This window comes from Bactrocera dorsalis, chromosome 6 (assembly GCF_023373825.1).
Source record: "Bactrocera dorsalis isolate Fly_Bdor chromosome 6, ASM2337382v1, whole genome shotgun sequence".
In the NCBI taxonomy this organism is placed as follows: Eukaryota; Metazoa; Arthropoda; class Insecta; order Diptera; family Tephritidae; genus Bactrocera; species Bactrocera dorsalis.
Genome location: NC_064308.1, coordinates 19,506,222 through 19,529,672, shown reverse-complemented (window position 1 = coordinate 19,529,672; position 23,451 = coordinate 19,506,222). Strand labels below are relative to the sequence as shown.

The following is a 23,451-nucleotide window of genomic DNA, read 5'->3' as shown; positions in this document are numbered from 1 at the left end:
CGTTATTAAATCGAATTGAAGCCGTTCTCAATTCACGGCCACTCACAGTACTATCGCAAGACCCCTCAGATCTCACCGCCTTAACTCCAGGGCATTTTCTAAAAGGAGCACCCATCCTGGCCGCTCCTGAGCCAGGCGTGGAGTCGCTATCCCTATTAAATCGATGGGAACGAATTAAAATTCTCCATCATGATTTCAGCCGACGCTGGAAGGACGAGTACATAAAGGATCTCCACAAAAGATACCGTTGGAAGACTCCTGAACAAGCGCCTAAACTTTCAGACTGCGTCCTCATTCATGATGATTGTCTACCACCTACTGAGTGGCGGCTTGGCAGCATAGAAAAGCTACATTATGGCCCCGACGGTCACATACGAGTACGCAAAACAGAACACTAACCAGACCGCTCGTGAAGCAGTGCGTTTTACCAACAACCGACGATCGCGAATCCGAAAACCTCAAAAATAAACCGGTATTATCGCTACACAATAAACGAACCAAATGAAAACAATAAAACACGAGAAAGTACGCAAATAACAAACCGTCAAAATATAACCAATCGCCAAAAAATAACAAACCGTCGAATAATAACGAAGAAAACTAACACAAATCGGTCAATCATTACGAGGACCCATTCATGCCACATATCGTGGCACGATAGGTTAGGTTAGGTTATGTAAGATGGCTGATCAAAGATCCCACGTAGACTAACAGTTAGTCCTTTGTGATGCCAATGAAAAGGAACTCCCGTGTTCGGATTTAAAGATTGGCGAAACGCTTTGTAGCCAATACATAGTTACACAAACGCTTAACTGCAACACCCGCCAGTTCGGTGAGGTGTCCAAAGGTATGCGTCCCCAAGTGTCTGAGTCTTGACCTCCCAAAAGCGGGACAGTCAAGCAGGAAGTGCTGGCTTGTTTCTACCGCATCTTCTTCTAAACAGCTTCTGCAGTCGGCATCCGGTAAGATTCCCATTCTTACCGCATGTAGGCCAATAGGACAGTGGCCTGTTAAAAGACCCACTAACAATGAGAGGTTAGCCTTACTAAGGGCTAAGAGATCATTGGATCTCCGACGATCTATTCTGGGTCAGAAGCCTTAGCAACCGCACAGGTGCCGGTGCTGGCCCAGCGTTGGACGAGCATCCGCGCGGCCCAGCTATCTAGTAGTAGACCACAAGAAGAAACAGGAGCACCGATCCGTTCCCATTCTACCGATAATGATTCTAGGGTACCTTTCCTTGCTAACTCATCAGCTTTGCAATTGCCTGCAATTCCGCTATGGCCCGGTACCCACACCAGTCTAATCACAAAAACTTTAGCTGCTAGAGCTAACGACGTTAGACATTCTTCGACCAACCCTGAACGCACTACGAATGAGTTCAAGGCCAATATAGCCGCTCTACTATCAGAGTGAATAGTCACTTCTCTGAAGGTGGATGCACTCCGTAGCAGCAAATCAGCTGCTACCTTGATGGCTGTGACCTCATCCTGGAATACACTACAGTAGTCGGGAAGTCTGAAACAGGAGTTGATGGAGAGCTCTCGACAGTAGACCCACCCCCCCCCCCCCACCAACCTACAACCCAAGCTTTGACCCATCCGTGAAGAAGCTTGCTGCCCCCCTCCTCCAACGGCTTCTTCCCACCCACATCTCCCTCGTCGGTATATGGGCAGAGAAGGAGCCGCCAGAGTTCGATATGGCGACTCCATGATCCAGATGATCCGGGATGCAGTCAAAGTTTTTAAGGATAACCGAATGACCAGATGCACGTTCCTTTAAGAAACCAGATTCTCTGAGTCTGTTAGCCACCTTCGCGGCTATGCATCTGCCGGCAATGTCTACCGGCGTTATATTCAAAATTGCATTAAGTGCCATAGTTGGAGTAGATCTTAATGCACCACATTTGCTAATTAGTGCAGCCCGTTGAACGCTTTCGAGTTTCTTGGCCAGTGTGGTCTTCCCTAAAGCCCTCCACCACATGAAGACACCATAGAACAAGATGGGCTTTACTATGGTGTCATAGAGCCAGAGGACCACTTTCGGTGAGAGACCCCATCTTTTGCCAATAGCTCCTCTGCAGCAGTATAAAGCAATAGCTGCCTTTTTTGCTCTCTCCTCGATATTCGGCTTCCATGAAAGCTTCAGCCAGTATGAGCCCTAAATATTTCACTGTATCCGCCGGTTGCAGGCGAATACCTCCCATCTGCGGCAACGGTGCCGCCGGGATTTTATATTTTCGGCGAGTCCACTTTCGACCGCCCACTTTGTTACTACGCTGAGATATCCCTGCGTCAACTCGTACACGGTGCTAAGGAACTTTCCTCTGACCATAAGTGCTACATCGTCTGCGTAGGCAATCACCCGACAGCCGTGATCCTCTAGTTTTTTGAGCAACTCGTCAACGACTAGGATCCATAGAAAAGGAGAGAGAACCCCACCTTGTGGTGTTCCCCTACTCACACTACACCTCGCGTGCGCGCTGCCCCATTCTGTTTCGATCACTCTGTCGCACAGAAGACTGAGAATGAGGCACATGAGGTTCGATTCAACCCCAAGACCGTCAAGAGCAGTTACTACTGCCTCAGGCAGGACATTGTTGAAAGCTCCCTCGATATCAAGGAAGGTCCCAACAGCGAAGTCCTTGGCTTCAATGGCTTCTTCGAGCCATGACACGATAGTATGCAAGGCAGTGTCCCTGACCTGCCTTTGCGATAGGCATGTTGTGCTTTTGACAAATAGTCTCTCGGAATGCTCTTCCTTATATGCCAGTCCATCAGTCTCTCCAGAGTCTTTAACAAGAAGGAGGAGAGGCTGAGTGGCCTGAAATCCTTGGCCGTGACATGGGAGCCCCTGCCAGCCTTTGGGATGAACGTAACCATGACTCGTCTCCAGGCCCCCGGGATGTAACCTAATCTGATGCAGTTCGCATAGATAGGTGCCAACCAGCTGCATGACACCTTAACAGCCTATCATGGTCCCGGGGACTTGAATGGTTTGAACGAGTTAATCGCCCACGTCAAGTGTCGCTCATCCAGGATGCCGACAAAAGCCGCGCAATCGTCATGCGGCACCCCGAGAGATCCCTCACAGAGGACATGTTGCTCGGGAAGTGAGCGTCGAAAAGCATTTGAAGTGTTTCTTCGCTACTGAGGGCCCACTTCCCATTTGCGTCCTTGAGATACCCCAGGGACATTGTGAAAATTGGTAACAGACAATAAGCCAAATTTCAAATTTTATCAAGATAACGACCCTAAACATAAGAGTATAATGTGAAGATGTGGCTCCTATATAATTGCGGCAAAGTAATAGATACACCTGCTCAGAGTCCGCACTTAAACCCGATAGAAAATTTGTGGGCGTATTTAAACGGCAGCCAAAGAACATGACAGCACTTAAATCCGCAATTCTGGAGGAATGGCAAAATATACCTATGTAGCAGCTACGATATGGTAAAGTTAATTCATTCCATGAAAAAAATACTACAATGTGTTATAAATGCTAAAGGTTATCATACTAAATATTAATTGTACATTAAATACAAATCATTACTTAATATATTTAATATAAAATACCGTGTCATCATTTGTGAAAAGAGTTTCTTAACACTAACAAAATTCAATGATATTTGTTTTTGTAGTTATTTTCTTTGTTTTTTTATTGAATTTGCTGGTTTTTTGTACTAATTCTCCTCAAATATTGTAGGTAAATATAGCCGAATAAAAAAATAAGTTAAACTAAAGAAAAAGCAATATATTTTATTACTGAAGTTTAAAAAGGGTGATTATTTTTCATGTGTAAACTCATTCTTCACATACTGTATATATATGTACATATAAATGTATGTTTGTAATTACATGATCGTAATACCGTGTTTTGTTATGCTATTTTGCAACTATATATATATGCATTTATAATTGCAAAATACAAATATTTATAATTTTATTTTATTTTTAAAAAAAAAAATTCTTCTTCTTACATTAAGCTGTAACAGCTTGGTAGCGGTGAAGTCATCTGATGATGTAACTCGCGTAGGAATTCATGTTTAAGGGGGTATTCTACTTTTGAAATCAAATTTTGGGCAGTTTTTTAATTTTATTTAAAAAAATATATATATACTTGCTGACCCGGCGAACTTCGCCCCGCCCAATTTTTATTTTTTTTTTGGAAGTCATAGACTCGTATAACTTTACCACAAATAATATAAACTTCAAACAACGCATTTTCATTTAATGTTTGTAGCGCCATCTACTGTAACATACCGCACTCAATACCGCACTTAGCGCCACCAACTGGTGGATAGCTCTTTGCTAATAATAAACAAATAATTTGCAATAAATAAATAATGCGACTATAAGGAGAATTATAAACTATCCTATCTTTTAAGTTGGACCAAACTGCACACAGTGTTAAAAATTTCATTAAAATCGGTTCAGTAGTTTAGGAGTCCATCGCAAACAAACAATGTGACACGTGATTTTTATATATTAAGATATATTTACTATCCATTTTTTATGGTGTTTTTATTGATATCTTAAGAATACAGAAAAAAAAATTTACAAAAAAATATAAAAAATTAAAATAATTAGAGGGTGGGAGAGACAGGTGTAAAAAAAATGGCGCATCCTGGTGACATTGATCCTGACTCTCCTGGTGGTCTGAAAAAAAAATCAAAAGAAATTCTTAATCCGTAAGAATGCTGTTTTAGTCCCTACCTCAGAGAACACGAAAAAATTTTTTTTTGAAAAATGGTGACTGCCTAAAAATAAAAATCATTTTTTACGCGTTTCGAAATTCCTGATTTTCTTTTAATATTAAAAAACAAAGAATTAAGGATTATATAAAGATAAAGGATAAAGGATTATATAAAGAAGATTCACTCAAAATTTCAAGTAAATCGGTTGTATAGAACTTGATATAATGCCGGTACCGTGTGGAAAAAAATAGTTTCGAGAAAAACGCGTTTAAAAAAGTGAGTCGACCTATCTATCGGGCTAGGTACTGCGTCACTAAAGAAACTGTAGCTCTTAAAATAATTTTCATTTTTAAAAATCCTTTGGTTGATACTTTAAATATATGAAAATGATCGAATTTTTCAAAATTCTAGAGTAGAATACCCCCTTAATGTCTTCAGTTAACATATAGCTGAATCAGGCGAATACAGTGGTTGCGACACGATATTGGTTGGGCTCACGAAGAATCGATGTAATATGCGACGGTGTGTTATCATAGCGCAAAAACCAAGAGTTGTCGGCCCATGATTCCGGCCTCTTTTTACGAATAGCTTAGGGGAAAGGACGCATTACAGTCAAGACTCATCGCCAGTAATAATACGTTTCATAACCTCCTGGTAGGCGGAAAGCATTGTTTCACAGATGTTAACGATGCCAACGATGCCAGTAAGGCCTCTGACTGATAGTCGTCGATTCTCAAGCATCAATTATTTTATGTTATTGACGTGTTGATCTTCAGTTGACAGTCGACGCGTTCTCATTTGTATCAATCACCACATGCTGCGATTAGCACCGAAGGTCTTTTCCAACATTCTGAACGTTTTGGCAACAGAAATTTGATTCCGCTCGCAAAATTTAATGGAACTTCTTTCTTTGTTGAATAATTTTACTCATCGTAAAAATCGTCACATGCACTTTATGTACTTCAGAGAGACAAGCGTATTTAAATTCCATCTTTAATTATTGACGCGGACGCTGTTTTGGCCGAGTTTACAACAGTTTGCCGGTCGTTCTTCCTTTTCGATGTTTGGCGCCAATTGGAGAATCCAAGTGTAATCAGGTCTTTTTGCGCCTGGTCTTTTCAACGGAGTGGACGTCTTCTGCTTCTACTGGCGGGTACTAGGTCGAATATTCTCAGAGCTGGAGTGGTTTCATCCATTCAGACGACATGACCTAGCCAGCGTAGCTGCTGTCTCCTATTTCGCTGCACTATGCCAATGTCGTCGTGTACCTCGTACAGCTCATCGTTCCATTGACTGTGGGATTCGCCGTTGTCAAAGGACGCAAAGGACCATAACACCGCAGAACCTTTCTCTTGAAAACTCGTAACGCCAATTCTTCAGATGTTGTCATCGTCCATGCCTCTTCACCATATAGCAGGACGAGGATAATGAGTAACTTGTAGAGTTTGGTCTTTGTTAGTCGAGAGAGGACTTTACTTCTCAATTTTCTACTCAGTCCGAAGTAGCACCTGTTGGCAAGAGGTGTTTTGCGTAGAATCTCAAGTCTGACGTTATTGCTTGTGTTAATAATAGTTCCAAGATAGACGAAATTTTCTACGACTTCGAAGTTATGACTGTCAACAGTGACGTGGGAGTCAAGTCGCGATTGCGACGACTATTTGTTTGATGACAGGAGATATTTCGATTTGTCGAAAACCCCGATTATTGAGGACAATGATACCAATATCACCGGCGTTCGCGAGCAGCTAAACATTCTTATAGAAGATGGTATCTTCTCTATTTAGCTCTGCAGCTCGAATAATTTTCTGCAGCAGTAGATTGAAGAAGTCACACGATAAAGAGTCTTCCTGTCGGAAACCGAGAGGCTCGGAAACGCCCTGCCCGATCCTGACGGAGTTTTTGTGTTGTTCAACGTCAACATCGAAGGGGGCTTTTAAATCGACGAAAAGCTGGTGTGTATCGATATTCATTTTACTGGTATTTTCCAAGATTTGGCGCATGGTCATGGTATTTTCCAGGTCTAAAGAATCTGATAAGGTCTCAACAGTTTGTTGACGGAGGCTTCACTATACGCTCGAAAGAACCCTACTTATATGAGATGTTGAAGAGGTTTATCCCACAGTAGTGGGCGAAAATTGTGGGATCTCCCTTTTTGTGGATTGGGCAGAGCACACTTAAATTCTAATCGTACGGCATGCTTTCATCCGACCATATTCGTATGCGTATGCAAGTCTAAAACACTGGAGACGCGTCTTCCGTCTATCACAACATAATCGATCTGGTTGGTGGCTTTTCGATCGAAAGACATCCAGGTAGCTTGAGGAAATTGCCTTCGCTTGAATGTAGTACTACAGGTAACCATATTTCGGGCGCCGGCGAAGTCGATCAGCCTCAACCCTTTACACAATTTACTGAAAGTTGTGTCCAAGATGCCTTCGTTCCCCACCCTGGCGTCGAGCACGGTTTTGACATAGTGGCGGGGCAGCTCTCATAAACGGCACCTTCAGATTTAAGGGACGGGCATTCCAAATGCCCTTAAATTGTCATCCTTAGCCCGTTTACAGTGGTCGTCATCAAAAAGGAGTCTCTCATCCGACTCGGTTTTGTTCTTTTAATTGAAGTTGCTCTTTATGTGGCTGGTCCGCCTTCTCACTTTAGCTTGCTTGCAAACGGATATTCTTTGGCTACCCAGAGAATACTTAGTCCGGACGTCGTGAGCTTTTTTGGCCATATGTAAAAGAATCATTTCTGGTCACTCCCAAGTGAATAGCACTCTTAGAACTTTCCTCACCGTGAACTTCTTCATCCATTCGTATATTAAATTGTGCACAGATATCACCGACAGTCACACCAACCTACATACTGAACGATCAGAATCAATTTCTTGTAAGAAAAACTTTTTTATTTGACGAGATGTATTCAAAAAGTTTCGGTTATCCAAAACAATGGTGCATTATCTGAACAAATTGTTCTGATCCATCCGATCAAATTCAACTTCTAGTATGGAAACTTTTTTTTATCTGTAATGAGTATGGCTTCGGTGCAACGTTTTTTTGTTTTTATATTATTTTCTTATATAAAAAATAATTTTTATACCAATAATATTTTTCAGTTGGTATTTCGGACCGATGTCTCGTCAAGATGCAACCGAAGTGCTAATGAATGAGCGCGACCGAGGTGTATTTCTAGTACGTGATAGTAATTCCATCGCAGGTGATTATGTTTTGTGTGTAAGGTGCGTGTGTTCTAAATTTGTATAATATGTCTATGACATCAAATTTGGTTTAATTCAAGCAAATTTTTTGTATCCACATGTGTATTTATTACTTATAGAGAGGACACCAAAGTTAGTAACTATATTATAAATAAGATACAACAACAGGATCAAGTTTTGTATCGGATAGGAGATCAATTATTTGAAAATTTACAAAAATTGTTAACTTTTTACACATTGCACTATCTTGACACCACTCCGCTGAGACGCCCTGCACCAAAGAAGGCTGAAAAAGTCATTGGTAGATATGACTTTGAGGGTAGTGTAAGTATAAATATTTTATTAAAATAACACATTTGGATTATTTTGTATACTTAAATATTTTTGTATGCGTCCAGGATCAAGATGATCTCCCTTTTAGACGTGGCGAAATCTTGACTGTAATTCGCAAGGACGAAGATCAGTGGTGGACGGTCAGAAATCAGCAGGGACAAATCGGTCAAATTCCTGTACCATATGTTCAAATAGTTAGTTTATTCACCATTATTAATCATATTACATTAATTTGCATTTATGGCAGAAAGTAATATATTAATATACCTTTTTTAACTTTTTTAGTGTGAGGAAAATACAGATGATAATTGTATTGATCGGCCATTATCGAGTGGTGGCAATTGTGGCACTACTTTAGCATCAAGTAACAGTTTTCGTTCCCCGCTTCTATCAAGTGTAGCTTGCAAAAATGATACCACGATTCATTCAACATCTACAAATTGTCATCAGCTAAACAATTCGTTGAAACGATCCGATTTAAATGTACGTATTTGTGGTGAACTAGTATATTTATTTATATGATTATATAAATACTTTCTTAAAAACCCAATAGCGAAAACTACCAGCGTTTGCCCGTGTGAAACAGGCACGTGTACCCAACGCCTACGACAAAACAGCACTAAAACTGGAGATTGGCAATGTAATTAAAGTAACCAAAACTAATATAAATGGGCAGTGGGAGGGGGAGCTTAACGGAAAAAAGGGACATTTTCCATTTACACATGTGGAATTCATTGATGACTGCGATCCGATACATAATACTGAGGATGTAACGTTGAAGGTGGTTTCTGTGTCTAGCCTAAATAATGACTGGGTGGAGTAAGATAGTCATGAATGATTTATTCATATTACTTATTATGTTTGGATATAAATTAGTAAAAATAATCAAATGGGTCAAAAATAATTTGAAATTTCACACATTTTATAATTTTTAAATTTGACATTAAAATAGAATTTTGACTGATACTGTGAAATTCGTAAAAAAGATTTATTAAAAAATACTTATTAAATATGTGTATAATTACTACTACATGTATATCAACAAGTTGCTACACTGTATATTACGAAAAGATGTAAATGAAAGTAGTGCCGAAGAAAAGTTTAATCGATTAAGAATAGTGACACTCGAGTTCATATTTTTGAATATGCATACCATCATACATTTTTTATATTAGTAAGTTTGTTTGATAAAATATATGTCTTTGTTTATCTGGTCACGTATTTTATGCCATAGAATCATCTTTATTATTCTTATTATATAATAATTAATATAGTGCATTAACAATATTAGATGCCGTTGCTATTATTAAAATGTGTGAAAAATAAACGACAAATGATATAATATTATCATATTTATTTTTACATTTTCAAATTTTGTTTTATTTTTAGTTAAACAAACAAGAATCTATTCAAAATATTAATAAAAAAAAAATTGTTTTGCTTTAGAAATCCTTTGGTTTCATTGTTTCAGAAAAATTTGCAAAGAAATATTGATAAAAAAGAGAAGTGTCATGTTATGAATGAGTTGTATGTGTATGATTAATTTTGACCAAAAAGTGACGAGGGTGGTAGATTTGACTTTTTCCATGTGTGAGAATAGCAAATATTTTAAAACATCTATCGTCAAAATGGATTCCAGATCGGATCTGAGCACCAAAAGTCCGTAGATAATTACGCATTTCACAATATTTTTATGCACTTGGTCTAGCCGAGTGAGCAAATCAGGGCTGTATACCGATCGGAATTGAAAGACTGTTACAGACATTAACATCAACTTTCCTAGTCAATTCAACTCAAGAAGTAACGTAAATCTGAAAACGTAGCCGGCAAACGGTTTCAACGAAAAGGTTTTGTCAGTTTCTTCCGTGTAACATATAGCATCTGTCATATAAGCTGAATGAAAAAATATTTGACACCATTGAAATGAAAAGAAAACGTGGATGAAGGGAGTCCATGTTTTTACTTTTTTCAGAACTTACATACTGACATTAGTAATGATTTACTTTATTTCAAAATTCGAAGGCAAATATGTCGATTTTGAAAGGTAAGTACAAAAACGAATAAATTACTTTTCTACTTAGGACTCAACCTCTTGGAATAATTTGGTTCGGTCTAATACTCAGTCACGTACAGAGTTATATGTACGAGTATGATTTTGTATTTTTTAATTATGTTTATTTAATTTCAATTGATCTTTATTTCATGCTTATATAAAAGGTTTATTCAAATTTTTATCTTCATGTTGTATCATTAAGTTTTTCCTTTAGTTCCATAAGTGCAGCGTGGATGCGAAAATTCAGGCGTGATTCAAGGGAAAATCCAGTGTATTTCTTTCTAAAGTAATACGAGAAGATAAAGGGCTAACTGTTAATTTTAAAAGTTTTTTTTTTAAGACATACTAATTTGAATATTTCGCTCAATAATGATAATTTTGTATTTAGAAGCATATTATTTTAGGCAGTATTGTAAAATTATCAATATTGTAGTTTATTGCTGTTAGGAGAATAATTTTAAAATATTCTTACTTTGCTTCCTCAATTGTGGAAATAGCCAAATCGTAGTTTTGTTCGTCCGCATGCACCAGTCCTGATTCCACACAGGCGTAGGCCACCAAATATGTATCCTCTTTTACCTGACTTTCCAAGTTCATACATGCCTCAAGATCTCTTAAAAAGGAAACGGAATTATTTTACACTAATTTTATGAATGTGTGATTTTGAACTTACTGCAATGCAAGGAATGGTTGTTTCATTTGTCGATAACAAGCGCCACGTAATAACAAACATAACGCTTGATTATCAAGTTCATAAATATCATTTCTGTGTGCTAACTGCTTCATTTGGAGTTCAATTAAGCGGCAAATACTGTCAGAAAGCCGATAATTTTTACCAAGTACCTTGAATGTGTTCCAGACAAACATTAGCTCAACAGCTGGAAGGCACAAGTAACGATTTTGCGCAAAATATCGTGCCACTTTCTTACAAATAAATTTTTCCATTGGAAGTGATTTTCCAGCAATTCGTTGCTTATGCTTGGGCGCATCTTGCATTAGACGCTCAACGGTTTGCCGCCCAATATCGTCAAGGTCATCGTTCATTAGCATTACGGCTGCTTGCTGATATGAATAAATTGTACGAGACCATTTGCTTTGTTCTACTAAGTAGCTGCCGTACAATCTCGCCTCATGCCAATCTAACTTCAAGCTGAAAATATGTAAGAGTATATCCAGTGATTCAATAAAGTTTTCATGCACCTCGTTCTATTAAATTACGACACGTTTATCTGTTTTAAAATTAATAAATTTTGCATTTGTTTTTCTATACATTTCAAAAGATGTATATTTAACATTAAAAATAGCATATAAATTTTTTTTATACTAACATAAAACCGTATGCGAAGCCATCGAATTTCATCAAAAGAGTGAGTTCCTCATCGATTTAGTGGGTTAAAATATCTGGAAATAATACTATAAATTGAGTGGCGAGCATGCGTCGACGTCTGGGAATAAAAATTGCCAATGCCAAAATGAAAGCCAAAAAAATAATAAATGCATCGAAAACTATTGTAATTGCTTTTGAATCCTATAAGTAATCATTAGTGTATGTAAACTTTTTTGATATGAATTTATTATTAATTATTTTTTTTTATTTTTATTTGTGAAAAAAAAAATTATTTTTTGATATGCTATATTTAATGTTAAATAAACATCCTTTCAAATGAATAGAAAAAACAACAAAATTTATTGATTTTAAAACAAGTAAGCCTGTCGTAATTAAAAAAAAACTGGGTGCATGTAAACTTTATTGATAAACTGTATGTATATTGTAATAAGCACTGGTGAAATGGGAGCATTATAATTCATTATGGTTCATTAGCAGATCTAAATGTGCATGTATTTTTATAAGAAAAATCTAAAAATAATTCAGTTTGATCAGCTGAGAATCTTAATAGAAGAGTTTGGCCCGCTTTAGGATATCTGCATATGTATACATATGTTTGAACATTGTAAAGGTAATATTAAAACAACAAGATCTCAATAATTTTTACATTTTACAATAAAGTGTCTTAAAGTATGCAAAGAAAAATTTAATAAACTTGAATACAATAATATTTTCGTACTTGTATATATAAAAATAAGTTGGGTTTTTATCTGTTCGCTATATCTGACTAAAGCGTTGCATGAAATGAAATATGACCTGAACCACTTTGGAGGGAATCCAATGAGAATGGTTTGTAAACAAAAATAATCAGAAAATGTTAATTTTTTACCGACTACGAGCGTAAATTTCCAAAAAGTGACTTCTCCATACAATTTTTTATATATCGCTCATTTGCTGCAAGACCGGCATAATTCAAAAAACGTGATTTTGGAGTTAATGCTGCAGAATTGTTCGTTATATCATACTTCATGTTGAGTGAAAAATTCATATGAATACCTCTTATATGCTCCGCTTGAGAAGAGGTGTAAGGTTGGAGTCACCGTGTAAGGTTGTAGTAAGTTGAAAACTTTAAACGCGTTTTCTGGCGAATCGATTTTTTTGACTTATGCCGGTCTTGCAGCAAATGAGCGATATATTTTTTGTTTTGTTTTTCAATTAGTTTATTTGTAAATTATTTATATTTATACTTTATATTTCGGGTTTTCTGAAGATCGCGGTCAATTAGCAAGCGATCGTGCTGCTAGATGCTGGATGTATATGTAGTACTCTGTTGAGTGGCAAAAAAGAGGTAGGTTTGCCGCACTCGCACATTCTTCTTTGGATAGTGGTATCCAGAATAATACGAAGTGGTGAAAACCAATATGGTTCATGGACCTTACGGACACCACCATCCCACTTCGGTTTGTATGTTTGACAATAAATGCACGAAACACTATCGACGTGCTTTTCTTTAGGAAATGCAAAGTGGAAATGATGATATATCCATTGCATCGGAGCCGCTCACTAGACGACATTCAGCATTCAATTTAGAGGAGTGAATATCGAAGTTGACAATACATGGATCGTACCATATTCGCCACTATTGTCTAATTCACATTCCAAACTCATATCACCGGTATGGCCTTGAACGAGATGAGAGCAAGCAAGTATGAAATGGGTCTATGCGTGAACTGCAATGAAGCGTTTTGCAATTCATGAACGTTTTCCGACTGTTGTGCAACTCCCAGTTCATTTGGAGAGAGCGTATTTCAACCCAGAGAATACAGTATAGTCAGCGGAAACACTGTCAACAACAGAATTGACACTGATGAGTTTTTTCTCAACTTGCGTCAGTGATCCGTTTGCGAGAACATTGTTCTATTCGAAAATGCATTGATGTTATACACAGAATGCATCGTGAAAGAAATGGTTACATAAAAAGCAAGGCCAACCAGTAGATGGACATTGAGATGTATTTTCAATTAATGCATTAAGGCGAATTTATACAATCTTCCCGAAAAACGACGATTGCTTCTACCTTTGGTTGCTATTGATTAGTGTACGCGGTTCAACTTAATTTGAGTCATTGCGTATTGTGAATGGTATGGTGAGTGCAATATTTAGACGAGCATACCAGCAAGTACAAATGCTAGAACATGATAATCACTGGAATCAAACGATGAACGATGCATGCCACTGAAGTTCGTATACTTTTCGCGATGATCGCTTCGACATATTAGCCTTCAAATCAGCGTCAATTATGGGATACGAACAAAAATTACATTGCCGAAGACATTTTACATCGTATTCGTTAAGAATTGGAAATTGTCAAATTTCGGTTGATACTTCCAGTGGTTTGATATCAATTCCACTTGCCTTTAGTCAATTCACTTCAACGAAAGATGACCTCATCACGAATGTTTATCCGAGCATTTGCCAAATTATTAATGACTTAAAGTAGAAGATTAAAAGTCAAATTCCGGGAGGTTTGCGCTCATACAAATCAATCGATCATCTTGTCAATGAAGACGAAGCCGGGAATTATCCAATGTAAATTCTAAATTCTTTGGAGAGGCTGGGAGTGCCGCCGCATCATTTGCGTCTCAAAGTTGAATCTGTCATTATTATGTTTCGCAATCTTCATCGCCGAAACTGTATAATGAAACCCGACTGATAGTGATGCAGCTATCGAATACAAGGTGCGTTCCAAAGTAAACAGGGCTTTAAACAAAAAAACAGGATAAATGGTTTCTCAGCAAAATCAATTTATTTTATTCAAGATAGTCTCCTTCTGCTTCATTAGAACTTTTTGCACGGTCCAAAAGTATGTCGAACGAGTGTTTTAGCTCGTTGGCCGGCACGCCGCCAGTACACTGGTGCAAGCCTTTAGAATGGCCTCTAGGTCTGCGAAACGCTTTCCTTTCATAAGCGGATGCATTTTTCCAAAAAGGAAGAAGTCGCAGGGTACCATATCAGGTGAATACGGGGAGTGTTTAATGGTTAAAATGTGATTTTTGGTCAAATAATCTGTCACAATGATGTCCTTCGAATGTTGGATTCTGAGCAATTTTTGGTCGTTAGTCCATTTGTGCGGAACAAACCGTGCACACACCTTTCGTAACCCCAAATGTTCGGTAAAAATGCGATAAATCGATGTTTTGGAGATGTTCAATTCCATTTCCATAAACTTCAATGATGATTTCGGCTGATTTTTGATGAATTCACCCACAGTTTCGATGGAATTTCCGGTGATCACGGATTTTGATTGGCCCACATGTTGATCGTCATCTATGTCCTCACGACCACTTTGAAAACGTTGAAACCACTCGTGCATTCTGCTACGGGATAGGCAATCATCGCCATAAACTTGTTTCATCGATTGAAAAGTTTCGGCAAAAGTTTTACTAGTTCTAAAACAAAATTTAATGTTGGCTCTTTGTTTTAAGCTTATTTTCGCACCGATTACACAAACATGCTGACACTTAAAACGCAATAACTTCACATCCAATCTATGAAGTGTTATGAAATTCTCTCTACACAATCGATAAAGATGCAGATTCTAACGTACCAGTTGTCATATAGATGGGGAGCGCAAGATTCAAAAAGTCCTGTTTACTTTGAAACTCACCTTCTACAAGGAGCCGAATGCTTGATTCTACAAATTCCTTTGAGTTCCAACGATTATCCATTTCAGTTCAAACCTATTCAGTTTCCAGGGAAAATTGCATTTGAGATGACAATCTACAGGAGACAAGGTTAGTCACATAAATCTGGAAATGCTATGTTTTTCACACAGCCAGCTATACGTGGCGTGTTCACAAGTTGGAAAACCATCTTCTCTGTACATTTACGCACCGGAACAGAAAAAAAAGTGTTGCTTATCAAGATGCGTTACATGGAAAAAATTCAGAAAAATCGCAAATAAATGATTTTTAACACATTATAAATTCAACTTTCTTTTCATTTCAAAACACATATTTTCAAACAGGACAACGACTGCGGGGTCAGCCAGTACCTATATATGTATATAAAGAAAGTCGTGTTAGTTACACCATTTATAACTCAAGAGCGGCTGCACCGATTTGGCTGAAAATTGGTGGGAAGGTAGCTTAGAACCAGAATAAGGAGATAGGATAGGATTTATCTTTTTATATTAAAATTTAATACAATTCATAAATACAAAAGTTATATTTCAAATCATAAGCAATTGTTCAAAATGTATTAATCATTTGAATATTTCATTTCTTAAAAAAAATTATAATAATAATAATAAAAACAAAAAAAAACACATTTATATATATAAAAGACCCGGCATACTTTGTTTTTCCATAGATGAAACAAATAAGCAGGTTTTGAATTTTATCAAATCCTTTTTCAGGAAATAAAAATTAAATTATTTAAGTTTTTTTAATGATTCTTTATTGTTCATGTATTCTAAAGCTAATATCATTTAGTAATAGTTCCTTAGTTGCCAAATTTGTATACGTAGATGGTATTAGGAGTACCTTCTATGTATCAGCCACAACAAAGCGTGGACGGGTCCTCTAGTCTAGTCTTAAATAAGTGCTTCATGAAAAAACAAAACTTAAATTTCGTGAGTTTGAATTTTCACTTTTCAGAAAAGATAAACTTGCACAAATTTTGTTATCGTGATAGAAGTTATACTTAAAGGCTGTTATTCTTAAATGAATATGAACTGTTTCTTCAAAGGATCCGTTGAAATATTCCCTGCAAAAATTTAGGCACCACGTGGTCCAAATGGACAATGCTTTGAAGCAGACCTGGTTACATACCTCACCTGCACTGGACCATGTAAAAAGTTGTACATTGCTTTTTTACTCAGTTGGTGAATTTGTTTCAAGATGTGAGACGTATTTTTATAAATTTTTATTTTGTGGACTTAGGTAAGTATATTGTTTATATTAATATGAAAAAGTTCACAATTTTTGTATTTACGAAATTACTATTAAGTGTATAAAATTCAGTGTTCGAAGTACCCAGTGTTGCCAACTTAGTGGATTTTCCACTAGATCTGGTGGTTTAGGCATGCGTTACAGCGAGATTTTTCCGGTTTTAGTGGCTAGTGGATTAAATTGTTCCAGTTAGTGGTAATTTACGTAATTTAAACGCTAGTGTGATTCATAAAATGCTCTGTATACGTTATAGTTAAAAATGAGAATTTAGCCACGGAACTTCAAACATGGTTTAAGTTTAGGATGTAGGCAACATTGCTCAAATCAAATCTCGGGGGATTCCCCAATTATTGTCTACAAACTTCTTGAATAAAAAATTATGAACGTTATTTGTACGGTCATTGGATTAAGTTAAATTTGATTTGATTCGTGGAAAGTACCTCCCATTGGTTATTTTATCTAAAAATATACTCAGTCAGATCAGTTGATCAATTCAGTTCAGTGAGTAAAGTAAACTATTGTTATGATAAAGGATACGTACTTCTTAATCTTACTTGAATGAAAACTGATTTCATAGTAGGTATTTAATTAATTATGCCTAAGCCACAGTACACCTAAAAGTTTCCTGATTTTTGGTTACGTTAACTTTTTAATAATGAAATGACAATTGCAGTACAGTATTTTATGGTAATAAACCTCCCCAGGAACAAACTCAGGCTGCTAGTCGCATGGTACACTGGTCACTGCAGGCTAAACAGGCGTCTACATGGCATGGGCTTATCAGCTTGCGCCAGCTGCCGTTTCTGCGACATGGAACCTGAAACCCCGGAGCATCTGTTGTTTGACTGAACAGCAGTCTGTGGATGCAGATCTAAGGCCCTTTGAGTATTGTTTCCGGATAGGGATCGCATTGCCGCGCTACCGCCTGGAAGTCTACTGGACTTTATTAATGGGCTGGGTCTAGGCGAGTCAATAGGAGTAAGGAGAGGGCACAAATGTCGCAGTGCATTCGTCATCAGTATTTATTCACAGTATTTTATTGACATAGCAAACCAAAATCTAAGTACTTTATTTTATTATTTTCAATTATTTCTACTCTGTTTTAAATTTAAAATCTAATATTTTCCCGCTTTCCTTTACCACACCGCGAGTCGAACGCCCGCGTTCCAAAGGGCGAATTAAAGAACCTAGTGATTTTACTATAGCGAGTTCGTAGCTATATAACACTACGCTTAAGCACGCGACATTTTGTGTCGCACTGTAATTTCTAGTGGAATTCTGGTGGTTTGAGTTTAGTGGTTTTCTGGTGGTTAATACGGCCTTATTTGGTAGTTTGATAAAAATAAAGTTGGCAACACTGGGAATACGGTTTCAAACGCTTCTTTAAATAAAAAATAGCGGGCAGTTACAAATGAGGCATCATTACAAATTCGTGGAAACGACGCCCCTTTAACCTCTGCTGCGCACTGTGATTTTTCAATTGAATTAACCAGATAAACTGCCAATGCGGAATAGAATATGGCAAATTAAAACATACAAGTAGTTCAAAAAAAATTGTAAAATTTTATGTTTTTCTATATTTTTATATGCTCCGAGTGGGAAAATAACGAATATGTGAAATGAATTGGATAAGTATAAACTTCGGCGAATAGAGTAGGAAACCACCAATCATGTGTTACCAAGTGAAGTATTGAGTTTTAAATGTATATTAATTATTCGGTTATTTATAGAAACATTTATTATTTATATATATATTTAATGATGATTGACAACAATCTAGCGCAATTGTAGAAGCTGCCTCAAACTGAGAGGAGCATTGCTGCAGCTACATAATTTCCTCTTAGAAGATATTAATTATTTTAAATAATACATAACATAAACATGTTTTTATATAAAAAACTGTATGATCTTATATATAAAAATGAAACCGTTTTCGTTGTCACGGCATCACGCGTGAATGGCTGAACCGATTTGCCTGATCTTTTTTTGTTGTTTTTGTTATTGTTAGGAGAAGGTTCTTATGTAAGAAAAAATTACGAAAGTTTCCGGAAAACTCCTAAAAACAGCCCTTTTCTTTTTCCCATACAAACGTTTTATTTTGTATATACATACATACATACATATGTATGTAAGTAAAAATGATTGTTTGTTTGTTAGTAACGCTAACGCTCGAGAACGGCGGAACCAATCTTCATGAAATCAGAAGTTGTTCGCTGTGGATCTGGAAAGGGTTAGATATAAAAAAAAAACCATAAATGTACTTTTTCTAAGGAAAAGTCCAAAAATTGGAAATTTCCAAAAAGTGACTCTTCATACAATTCTTTTTTGTTTTGTTTTTCAATATTTTGATTTGTAAATTATTTGAATCGTTCAATTTCGGTCGCTTGCTTTTTTTTTGCGGCTATTTTAAAGAAAAATTATTAAAAATTATTCAGTGAAAACTTTATGTGTGTTTCAAACGAAGTGATCAATTACAGATTGAAATTTGTTACGAAGCAACGAAGACATCGCGCTAATATCGGTCGGCGTTCTTTTTGCCATCAACGTATGGCAGCCCAAGACACATGAACTACATGAGTCTCCCAGGATGCGATGACATATGTGTGGAATTATGGATCGCTGTCAATCAGCAAGCGATCATCACGATAACACAGCAAGACTTTTCAAACAACAGCTACGATGTTTGATGGACTTTATCTTGAAGCAACGTATGTATCTACAAGTATGGTGCAGTCAGATGCTGGATGTACTCTGTTGAGTTGCTAAAAAGAGGTTTGCCGCACGCACACATTCTTCTTTGAATGGTGGATGGTGGTTACACTAGATCAAATTGATGAAATCGTTTCTGCGGAAATTCCTGATGCAGAGAAAGATCCAGTATTATACGAAGTGATGAAAACCAATAAGGTTAATGGACCTTGCGGACACCACAATCCCACTTCGGTTTGTATGTCTCACAATAAATGCAAACAGTATCTATACGTGCTTTTCTTTCGGAAACACAAACTAGAAATGATGGATAGAGTGGATCGGCGTTGCTCATCAGACGACAATGGCAGAACATTCAGCATTCAATTTGGAAGAGTGAATATCAAAGTTGACAACACATGGATTGTACTATATTCACCATTATTGTCAAGTTCACATTCAAAACTCATATCAATGTTGAGTATTGCAGTTTGGTGTAGTCGATAAAATACGTTTGTAAATACGTCACCAAAGGAAGCAACATGGCGGTTATTGGTCTTGAGCGATGCGGTCGATACGTGAACTGCAATAAAGCGCTCTGTAGGATATTTAATTTTGCAATTCATGAACGTTTTCCGACTGTTGTGCGTCTCGCTGTTAATTTGGAGAACGGCCAAAGAGTGTGTTTCAATCCAGAGAATACAGTACAGCCAGTGGAAACACCGCCAGCAACAAAATTAACATTTACGAGTTTTTGCTCAACTTTCGTCAGTGATCCGTTTACGAGAACATTGCTCTATTCGGAAATGCCTTGATTTTAGACTTGGAATGTATCGTCGAAGAAATGGTTACGCAGAAAGCAAGGCCAACCAGTAGATCCAGCACTTCCAGGAGTGTAACCACTGGAATGCAAATGAAGTTCGTACACTTTTGGCGATAATCATTTCGACATATCAGCCTTCCAATCCGCGTCTATTATGGGATACGAACAAAAATGACATTGTCAAAGACATTTTACATCGTCTTCGCTAAAAATTGGAAAGGAATCAATTCTGGTTGATACTTTCGGTGGTTTGATATCAATTCCATCTACCGTTTATCGATTCACGAAAGATGAACTCATCACGAATGTTTATCCGAACATTGGCCAAATTATCGTAACTACGATTCCTTGAGTGCACTGAATGATTCAAAGTCAAATTCCGGGAGACTTGCGCTCATACAAATCAATCGATCGTCTTGATAATTAAGACGACGCCGTGAATTATCAAATGGAAATGTTTCCCAATGCAAGGAAGCTGTGTAATGGAACCTGACTGATTGTTACGCACCTATCGAATACAAGGGGGCAGAATGCTTGATTCTACGAAATTGTTTGAGTTCTCACGATTTGCCATTTCAGTTCAAACGGATTCCGTTTCCTGTAAAAATAGCATTTGAGATGACAATCATCAGGACACAAGGATAGTCGCTAGAAGTGTATGGCATAAATTTTGAGCTGCTATGTTTTTTACACGGCCAAAAATACGTGGCGTTTTCCTGAGTTGGAAAACCATCTTCTCTGTACATTTACGCACCGGAATAGAAACCAAAAAATGTTATTTATCAAGCTGCGTTACATAGAAAATAAAATAAATGATAAATTTAATTTTCTTTTCATTTCAAAACACATATGTAATTTCACGCAGGAAAACGGCTGCGGGGTCAGCTAGTAATAAATAAAAATCGATGACAATAAAATTTTAAATTTCAATAATTTTTACAGGAACTGTTTTTACACCTCCTGAATATTTGTAATTTTTTCGATTTTTGACTCTATTGTATTTAGGCTGTGTGTTAAAGTAACATTTTTTTCTGTAGAATGTACAATATCTTCTTTAAAGAGTATTTTCTAGTTTAACAGAGAAATTAAGAGACATTTTTTGATTTTAAAACTTTTTTAGTTGTTACTCTTTTGTCATACGATATGTAAGAAAAATGATTGTCGAAAAATGGAACGTAAAACAAATTTTACTAACCAGTTTACCCACAATAACTCCCAAAAACTCAGATGATGGAGTTGCGTCCAGACGTTTTGTGATTTCCATGATTTTTTGTACCAATACTGCGCTTCATCCAGATTACCCTTCATGAATTCTAGTCGGCCCTTAAAGAAGAGAAACCACACACCCTGAGGATACAATAATAATTGCTCCTCTAGGATACTATGGCACAGTTCTAAATCACCTTCTTGATGACATATTACATAACAAACTATCAGATGATAGCCAAGCAAAGTCATAGCGCAAAGCACCTGACGTAGACCGGATAAATGATAGCCAGTTTTGAGATCAGCTAGACCAGCAGTCTAAAATAAAATAAATTACTTAAAAGAAGGATATGGTTTGATTGATATACTATGTGCTACCTTATTTCCAGAGAATCCTATGACCTGCAAGACTTTTATAACACTTGAAGGCAGTAAAGAAATCATTAAATTAAAGGCGCCAACACCCATTCGTACACCGCTTTCGAAATGTACTTTGGACACTTCTGATTCCCATTGTCTTTGCACAAGAATTTGAGCGCATTCCCTTAAAAAAGATCAGTAAACTTAATATATTCGTATGTTAGTAATACTAGAACATACTTGTAGCTACTGTAACAATGACGTATTTTCATACCTCCGCGTATCAAACTTGTTAAAGTCTCGTCCTCAATGAATGTGAGTAGAGCTCGCAAGAGCAACGCCTCTGCATAACATAATTCAGCATGCGCCTCCAAATCAGTGAGTTGCGTGTAATTTGTCTGTGTAGAATGCCAATGTACTTACATATGTAATAATACAGTTTATAATAATTTTGTGTATTGGGCAGTGACAGAAGCAACCAGTTACAATTTGAAAATAGTTTTTTTTTTATAAATTAAAAAATAAGAAATCAGTTCCATCTGATTTGATATTTAAAAAATTGATGAATTGCTTCGAAAATGTTCATTTTGTGGTGTACACTGATGTCACTTTCACGGTTTTAGTTTTATTTATTCCAAAGGTATTATTTTTTAACTGCTCACAGGTACTTCTGGGGTCACCGCTACATACTAAAATCAAGTATGGCTTACATACCTTCTTAAATTTCCTCCCGATGGACTGTGTAAAAGTGTTTTTGTGCTTATAACGTTGGCAAACACTTAAACACTTTTTCAACTCATCTCCAGCTCTGACAATGTGCCGCTGTTCAAACGTTAATATTGCTTCCAGGAATATAAATACAGCGTTACCCATTGAATGGTATATACTGACATGCGCGTATGGTTGCAATAAAATGCGAGCTTCATCAAATTTATTATTAAAGAGATAACAAATGGCCAACTTAGCTTCCTCCAAAGCACTATCTAAATCCATTTCAAAGTTCCTATGTAATATGCATTGAAATTTGCAATAAATTTAAAAAAATGTCATTATATATAATAAACATAAAATATCGTATATTAGTTATTAACCGAAAAAAGTTTATTGGTCAGTATGCTAGTTTCCTACTTGCTTTTTTTATTGGTTATTTTTATATGCTATTGATTACAAAAATTATTTTAATCTAAAATGTCTATACTTTCATGCAGTGTATTTTTTGCATAACTCTGTTCGGATCACGTATTTTTATACTCTTGCAACCAGTTGCTACAGAGTGTTATAGTTTTGTTCACCTAACTGTCGTACGTATCACCTAAAACTAATCGAGATACATATAGGATTATATATAAATGATCAGAATAACGAGAAAAGTTGAAATCCGTTTGACTGTCTGTCTGTCCGTACGTCCGTCCAAACTGTACAGTTCACATGAGCTATGAGCGTTCTGCAGCATCCCACATCGCACCACCTCACGTCACATCGCATCACGTCACGTCACAACACCTCATCACACAACAGTTCACAGCACACACCACTACACACACACGCATCAAACACAGTACCTCACACCGCTCACTATTACAACACAAAAACCACACGATCATCAACGGACGACTCGAATTAATCTAATATTCACCACCCAAACTATCAAAAGGGATAGATCCGAACGGGATCATTCTCTTTTTCGTTTCATCCGCAAAGTTGCGGTCGACCCGCAACGATACATTTGTTTCTAAAACCGCAACCTCCGAATTTTTTCCTTTTTGTGACTTCCCGCCAAAGTGACGTGAGTTCCGGAT

The 23,451-nt window shown here is 37.0% G+C and overlaps 3 protein-coding genes across 17 annotated transcripts in view; 1 reads left to right on the top strand and 2 right to left on the bottom strand.

The window, feature by feature from the left end:
• The window catches only part of LOC105222899 (adapter molecule Crk), a 154,080-nt gene extending 144,465 nt beyond the window's left edge, over positions 1-9,615 (top strand). For all 4 annotated transcript variants that reach the window (XM_049460746.1, XM_049460745.1, XM_049460744.1 and 1 more), the window contains 5 exons: positions 7,809-7,931; positions 8,030-8,234; positions 8,309-8,437; positions 8,529-8,726; positions 8,797-9,615. In XM_049460746.1, the coding sequence (XP_049316703.1) occupies positions 7,809-7,931; positions 8,030-8,234; positions 8,309-8,437; positions 8,529-8,726; positions 8,797-9,066 (925 nt within the window). In that variant the 3' untranslated portion in view covers positions 9,067-9,615. The remainder of the gene's footprint in view (positions 1-7,808; positions 7,932-8,029; positions 8,235-8,308; positions 8,438-8,528; positions 8,727-8,796) is intronic.
• The window catches only part of LOC125779325 (uncharacterized), a 326,516-nt gene that overhangs the window by 244,130 nt on the left and 58,935 nt on the right, over positions 1-23,451 (bottom strand). The window lies entirely within an intron of this gene.
• The window catches only part of LOC105222893 (tetratricopeptide repeat protein 39B), a 78,011-nt gene continuing 64,956 nt past the window's right edge, over positions 10,397-23,451 (bottom strand). For 11 of the 12 annotated variants that reach the window (XM_049460437.1, XM_049460439.1, XM_049460447.1 and 8 more), the window contains 7 exons: positions 22,367-22,655; positions 21,893-22,050; positions 21,671-21,836; positions 21,282-21,610; positions 10,970-11,446; positions 10,769-10,909; positions 10,397-10,577 (listed from right to left, as the gene is read on the bottom strand). In XM_049460437.1, coding sequence (XP_049316394.1) covers positions 10,481-10,577; positions 10,769-10,909; positions 10,970-11,446; positions 21,282-21,610; positions 21,671-21,836; positions 21,893-22,050; positions 22,367-22,655 — 1,657 coding nt within the window. In that variant the 3' untranslated portion in view covers positions 10,397-10,480. Of the gene's footprint in view, positions 10,604-10,768; positions 10,910-10,969; positions 11,447-21,281; positions 21,611-21,670; positions 21,837-21,892; positions 22,051-22,366; positions 22,656-23,451 lie in introns of all 12 variants that reach the window. The other variant, XM_049460438.1, reaches the window with a different exon arrangement.